The 7,159-nt window shown below is 40.8% G+C and overlaps 1 protein-coding gene across 1 annotated transcript; it reads left to right on the top strand.

Annotated features, from left to right (window-relative positions):
• Window positions 1-5,946: 5,946 nt before the first annotated feature.
• Window positions 5,947-6,869, top strand: LOC136152828 (coiled-coil-helix-coiled-coil-helix domain-containing protein 2-like). Its single transcript, XM_065914265.1, has 2 exons — window positions 5,947-6,408; window positions 6,531-6,869. Exons 1-2 carry the CDS (start codon window positions 5,986-5,988, stop codon window positions 6,567-6,569), a joined length of 462 nt encoding a protein of 153 aa, XP_065770337.1. The 5' UTR covers window positions 5,947-5,985; the 3' UTR covers window positions 6,570-6,869.
• Window positions 6,870-7,159: the final 290 nt, after the last annotated feature.

Genomic DNA, 7,159 nt, shown 5'->3' with positions numbered 1-7,159 from the left:
CAGGAGGAAGGATGTACAGAGCAGACACTGGAAAAGACTGATGGTTGTTCCCCAACAGGTTCTGTAGCAAAAGAACTCTTGATTTGTATCTACTCATTCAGCCACCTGAAATAAAAGCTACATTTTCCAGACTCCCCTGTAGTTAAGCACAGGGTCTTTAAGCCATGTGACTACATTCTTATCAAAAAGATGCAGATAAAAGTAGCATACACATTTCTAAGATCCAACCTTAAAGGAAAAAGACATACTCTTCTCTTTCCTTGTCTTCCTCCCCATTAGTGGAATGCAGACCTAGTGAATGGAGCTGCATCAGCTCTTGTGGACGAAGAAGTGACCTTGTGAATGGAGGTCATGCAGAAGAAGCCTAGGTCTCCAACACTGCCAAGTGTTACATCATACCTGGACCTCCTATCTCTAGACCTGCAATGTTCCATACACTACTCTTCAACCATGTGTGGTCATCGAGCATTTGAAATTCAGCAAATTCAAGCTGAGCTGAAAATGGAAAGTGCATATCAGACTTCTATTTTAAAAATGTAAAATATCTCAATAATTTTATATTGGTTACATGTCTAGCTATAACATTTTGTATACATTGAGTGACTAAAATATATCACTAAAATTAATTACACCTGTTTCTTTTTACCTTTTTAACATGGCTGATAGAGAATTTTCAATTACATATGTGATTTGCACTGTACTTCTATTGAACAGCCTTGTACTAAACTTCTAGGGGGAAAAAATCTGCTTTTTTAAGCCCTTGTTATTTCGGATTTTCTGTCACTCACAATTGAACTTCATCATAACAAATTATCTACAAATACCTTTTTAAAAATTCTGTCTCACGTCTCAGACCTCTCATCTGAATTCCAGATATATATTCTCAAATATCTACTTAACATTTCACCATGGCTATCTCAAAGGCATTTGAAACCTACAGGTCTCATACTGAATTTGTGATCCTTTCCCACATACACCCACATTCAAACCAGTTTCTCTTCCACTGTATTCTCAGTGAAATCACTACCATCCATCCAGTTATACAAGCCGGGGAACTATGTATTGTATTCTTTGACATTCACCTTTTCCCTCACCCAGAATGTTCAATTCATCATGAAGTTCTAGAAAGTGAATCTGAAGTATCTCTCTACTAGTCCACTTTACTCTACCACCATGACCACTCTCTAGTCCATCTTCCTTTCCAGAATATTCCCAGGTGGCAAAGTGGTAAAGAATCTGTCAATGCAAGAGATGCAGGTTCAATCCCTGGGTTAGGAAGATTCCCCAGAGAAGGAAATGCCAACCGGCTCCAGTATTCTGGCCTGGAAAGTTCCATGGAAAAAGGAGCCTGGTGGGCTACAGTCCATGGGACTGCAAAGAGTCAGACAAACCAGAGCGCACACACACCCCTTCCTTTCTACTCTCATCTGCTAAGACAGTCTCATCCAGCCTCTTCATCCCAGGACCTTTTTCATGCTGGCAACAGAATGTTCTTTTCCGAAACTTAATCTGGTCACATAAGCCTCAGGTTTAAAGACTTTGGATGGTTTCTTATTGCTCTTAAGATAAAAGCCAGTCTCCATTTAAAGGGCCATAATACTCTACATTGTCTAGCCCACTCACCCCTTACTCTCTGCGTTCCTGCCACATGCAATGTGCCACGCTCTCTCATGTCAGAGGGCCTTTGCTTATGCAGTTCTCCCCATCTGTGTTTCAGGGCCTTCCCTTCATCCTCTCTTTGTCCAGTTGACTCCCATTCATACTCTGGAAACTAGGAAAGCTTTTTCTGACCTCCTGTATATTACATATGAACATTATATATTCTCATGGAATTATATTTCTCTCTCTTAGATGACAGTCTTACCTTATAACTATATATTCACTTTATGTCTGTCTGTGAAAATTGCAACAGTGTCTGTTTTGGTTTTCTATTGTATTCTCAGTGCTTAGCACAATTCTTGGCTAAAAATAACAATCCCAAAGAATGGCAATGCCAAAGAATGTTCAAACTACTGCACAATTGCACTCACCTCTCATTATAGCAAAGTGAAAGTGAAGTTGTTCAGTCATGTCCGACTCTGTGCAACCCCAGGGACTGTGGCCTACCAGGATCCTCTGTCCATGGGATTTTCCAGGCAAGGGTACTAGAGTGGGCTGCCATTTCCTTTTCCAGGGGATCTTTCCGATCCCAGGATTGAACCTGGGTCTCCTGCATCTGCTACAGATGCTTTCCACCTGAGCCACCAGGGAAGCCCATTCTAGCAAGGTAACACTCAAAATCCCCCAAGCTAGGCTTCAACAGTACGTGAAGTGAGAACTTGCAGATGTACAAGCTGGATTTAGAAAAGGCAGAGGAACCAGAAATCAGATTGCCAACATCAGTTGGATCAAAGAAAAAGCAAGAGAATTCCAGAAAAACATCTTCTTCGGCTTTATCAACTACGCTAAAGCCTTGTACAGTGTGGATCACAACAAACTGTGGAAAATTCTTCAAGAGATGGGAATACCAGATCACCTGACCTGCCTCCTGAGAAATCTGTATGCAGGTCAAGAAGCAACACTTAGAACTGGACTTGGAACAACAGACTAGTTCAAAATTGGGAAAGGAATATCAAGGCTGTATATTGTTATCCTGCTTATTTAACTTATATGCAGAGTACATCATGCAAAATGCTGGGCTGAATGAAGCACAAGCTGGAATCAAGATTTCAGGAAAAAATAACAATAATCTCAGATATACAGATAACACCACCCTTGCAGCAGAAAGCAAAGAGGATCTAGAGAGCCTCTTGACGAAATTGAAAGAGAGTGAGAAAGCGGCTTAAAACTCAACATTCAGAAAACTAAGATCATGGCAACCAGTCCCATCACTTCACGGCAAATAGATGGGGAAACAATGGAAACAGTGACAGATATTTTCTTGGACTGCAAAGTCACTGTGGATGGTGACTGCAGCCATTAAATTAAACGACGCTTGCTCCTTGGAAGAAAAGCTATGAAAAACCTAGACAGCATATTAAAAAGCAGGGAAATCACTTTGCTGACAAAAGTGCATATAGTCAATGCTATGGTTTTTCTAGTAGTCATGTAAGGATGTGAGAGTTAGGCCATCAAGAAGGCTATAATTATGCTTTCGAACTATGGTATTGGAGGAGAATCTTGAGATTCTCCAGTCCAGTCCATCATAAAGGAAATCAACCCTAAATATTCATTGGAAGGACTAATACTGAAGCTCAAGCTCCAATACTTTGGCCAACTGATGGGGAAAGCTGACTCACTGGAAAAGACTCTGATGCTAGGAAAGATTGAAGGCAGGAGGAGAAGAAGATGACAGAGGACGAAATGGCTGCATGACATCACTGACTCAATGGACATGAGTTTGAGCAAACTCTGGGAGACAGTGAAGGACAGAGGAGCCTGGCGGGCTACAGTGCATGGGGTTACAAAGAGTCGGACATGACCGAGCAACTGAACAACAAGAAGGACTCAGTAAAGATTAGGGAAAAGAGTTAATGAATTTGTATCTATTTTTTTCACTTGTAAATATTCTATTTGAAATACTTAGGAAGCAAAAGAATCAGAAGCAATATAGCATGGCATTTTAAGTTCATTTAGGTTTATTTAAATAAAATAATTTCCTCAAAAACTATATTCTACCAAAGAAGAGCACATTTAAAAAAAAAAAAGGCATAAGACATATTATACTGTAAAAGTCAGGCATCTCAGAACGTCTCAGGGAAGAAAATAAATAAATCTCAGAAGTAATCTATAGGTTATTATGTATTATTATCAGTACCTTTCAAGGATTGCATTTAAGTCACCACCGTGGCCTGGTATATAGATTTACCATCTACTTCTAGGACAAAAGCTTTTCCATATAGACATACACTAAGAGACATCTTTCTCACAAACATTCTGAGTTTGGGCCCAAAGTGAGCTAGTTCATTCAGGACTCAGAAGCAGAAATATACATAGCCAGTGTTCATACCATTGAGTCTGAATCTCACAGTAAAATCCAGTGGCATTAAAATATGACAGTGGACAATTAGGGGGGCAGGGGGAACAAGCATGGATGCATTAGATCTACAAGACTCTTACAGCGTTCAATATGCATCAGAATTCAGAATTTAAAAAAATGCAGTAGCACCATTATAAAGTAGATATTCAGCTAAGAAGAAAGAAAAAGAAAAGCAAAACCTCAAATGTCAGGGCTTTAGCTGAATTAAAGTTTAATTCTTGCCCACATGAAATCCTCTGAGGCTTGCTTTTACTTTGTGGTCCACTTTCTAGACTCCGCTTTGGTATTACGACACCTCCTTATCAGCACAGGCTTCCATAACACTGGTGATAAATGTCTCCTCCTGAGAGTAACATACAATCACTTCTACACACAGTTACGTAAGTCAAAGCTAACCACATGGCTACACCTCATCTCAAGGAGGTAGGTAAGCGCAATGTTCTTGCTTGCCTAAAAATAGAGGAGAGGAATAACTAAATGAATAGCAATAATGCTATCCACAGTGCAATACAGTCATCCAGATTTGGGACAGTTTGTAGTTTGACCCTAATCTTCTAATATTTACAGTGAAAAATTATGTGTGTGTGTCCATCAAGTAAAACTAATACACTGACATTATCATACAGAAATTTATGACTTCTACTATTAATGACCACATCACATATTATTAAATTTAGTAATAATTATTTTATTTTGTTTTGATTTTGCCTATGAATTTTGTAACTAAGGCAAAACCAAATAAAATAATTTTGTTGTGATTTTATTTTTTGTAATACTCATTTTATTACTGGCAATTACTTAGAGTGTCACAATAACACAAATCAGTCACAACAATAATATTAACAAGTACACTTGAGCATCTATGGGCTTCCATGGTGGCTTAGCTAGTAAAGAATCTGTCTGAAATATTCAATCCCTGGGTTTAGAAAGATCCGCTGAAGAAGGGAACGTCTACCCACTCCAGTATTCTGGCCTGGAGAATCCCATGGACTGTACAGTCCATGGGGCTGCAAAAAGTTGGACACGACTGAATGACTTTCACTTTCTCTTGAGCATCTACTGTGTGGCAGACTTCTATACCTATTATTTACGCTCATTTTTAAAGTTTATTTAGTAATTTAATTAATGAATATCTTTATTGAGGTATAGTTGATTTACAGCATTACATTAGTTTCAGGTATATAACATAGTGGTTCACTATTTTTATAGATTATACTCCTCTAAATATTGGCAGTATTCTCTGTGATGTACAATATATCCCTGTAGATTATTTATTTTATACGTAGTAGTTTGTATCTCTAAGTTCCCTATGTCTACTTCCCCCCCTTCCCCCATCCCACTGGTAACCACTAGTTCGTTTTCTACGTGTATGAGTCTGTTTCTGTTTTGTTATGTTTATTCATTTGTTTTAATGTTTAGATTCCAGATTTAGACTTAGATAAATGATAGGTACAGTATTTGTCTTTCTGTGTCTAACATTTCACTAAGCATAATATTGTTGTGACTTTAGAAATTGCCTTTACACAAAGCATAACTGTAATTAAGCTTAATCATAAACAGTGCATGAGATTTTGTCAAGAAGATCGTTCCTGGACTTCCCTAATGGTTAAGTGGTTAAGACTCCACCTGCCAATGCAGGGGACACAGGTTTGATCCCTGGTCCAGGAAGATTCCACATGGGACAACCAAGCCCATGCGCCACAACTACCGACCCTGGCACTCCAGAGCCACGCTCCGCAACAAGAGAAGCCACAGCAATGAGAAGTCCACGCACCGCAGCTAGAGAGCAGCCCCAGCTCTCTGCAACCGGAGAAAGTCCACTGGAGCAGCAAAGACTCAGCGCAGCCAAAAATAAATTAAACAATCAAAAATGTTAAAAGACCGATTGTTCCTGATGTTGAATTTTTATTAAAGGCAGTGAACTCTGAGTGTCCCGCTTGTCTACGTCGCTTAGGAGTGCAGTCAAGATGCCTCGTGGAAGCCGAAGCCGCACTGCCCGCGTGGCCCCTCCTGCCAGCCGAGCGCCTCAGATGAGAGCAGCGCCCAGGCCAGCGCCCGCAGCTCAGCCACCAGCAGTGGCTCCACCATCTGCTGTTGGCTCCCCTGCCGCTGCTCCCCGACAGCCAGGTCTGATGGCCCAGATGGCCACCACTGCTGCTGGCGTGGCTGTGGGTTCTGCCGTCGGCCACACTCTGGGTCACGCCATCACTGGGGGCTTCAGTGGAGGAAGCAGTGCTGAACCCTCAAGGCCTGGCATCACTTACCAGGAGCCTCAGGGGACCCAGCCGGCACAGCTGCAGCAGGACGGCCCCTGCTTCTATGAGGTGAAGCAGCTTCTGGAGTATGCCCAGAGCCAGGGTGACCTTAAACTTTGCGAGCGTTTCAGCGAGGTGCTGAGGGGACCCAGCCGGCACAGCTGCAGCAGGACGGCCCCTGCTTCTGTGAGGTGGAGCAGCTTCTGGAGTATGCCCAGAGCCAGGGTGACCTTAAACTTTGCGAGCGTTTCAGCGAGGTGCTGAAACAGTGCAGATTGGCCAACGGATTAGCTTAATCAAGAAGTTCCAGTTGAAGACATGAAAAATCACCTCTTGTGACCATGTCGATTTAGCATTTAAAATATAATTAGTAGTGAAGATGTGAACTGTGAGACCACCTGTTAAACCTCTCCTTAATCATTAATAGCTTTTGTTCTTCACGATTGCAGTGGAAGAGGGCGTTGTCACTATATAGAAGTTCATTGAGATGGCATTGAGTTTGGGATTGGGCAGAAGAGGTGGTTGTGGCCTCTTAAGCGTGCTTTTCTGATGTTATTGTTTGTGATTTAATTAGAATAAAGTGATTTTTCTTTCTAGTCTAAAAAAAAAATAATAATAAAGACAGTAAAGTATCTACTTCAATAATGCATTCAAAAAATACTTATTTTGCAACCCTTTCCTGCTGTAACACTTTGGGGCCTGGATTTTTATTTTCATAGGTTTAAAGATATATTTTTTATTTCTACTGAATTTTGTCACTAGAGATACCTATTACTGAAAAATACTTCTGGTGGATTAAATCATACCTTAAAAGCGAATAAAGAGGAGACAATAAGAAACACAAAAAGGAAGGATTTAGGGACTTCTCTGGTGGTCCAGTGGTTAA

The sequence above is a fragment of the Muntiacus reevesi genome, chromosome 22 (assembly GCF_963930625.1).
Source record: "Muntiacus reevesi chromosome 22, mMunRee1.1, whole genome shotgun sequence".
In the NCBI taxonomy this organism is placed as follows: Eukaryota; Metazoa; Chordata; class Mammalia; order Artiodactyla; family Cervidae; genus Muntiacus; species Muntiacus reevesi.
The sequence above is the reverse complement of the archived record's forward strand: the minus strand, read 5'-3'. Positions and strand labels throughout refer to the sequence as shown.

What these genes read in the sequence shown, in the direction of transcription:
- LOC136152828 (XM_065914265.1), top strand. Translation starts at nt 5,986, where the DNA reads ATGCCTCGTGGAAGCCGAAGCCGCACTGCCCGCGTGGCCCCTCCTGCC. An exon ending in TTTGCGAGCGTTTCAGCGAG is followed by an intron (nt 6,409 to 6,530) that starts GTGCTGAGGGGA and finishes CGTTTCAGCGAG; the next exon opens with GTGCTGAAACAGTGCAGATT.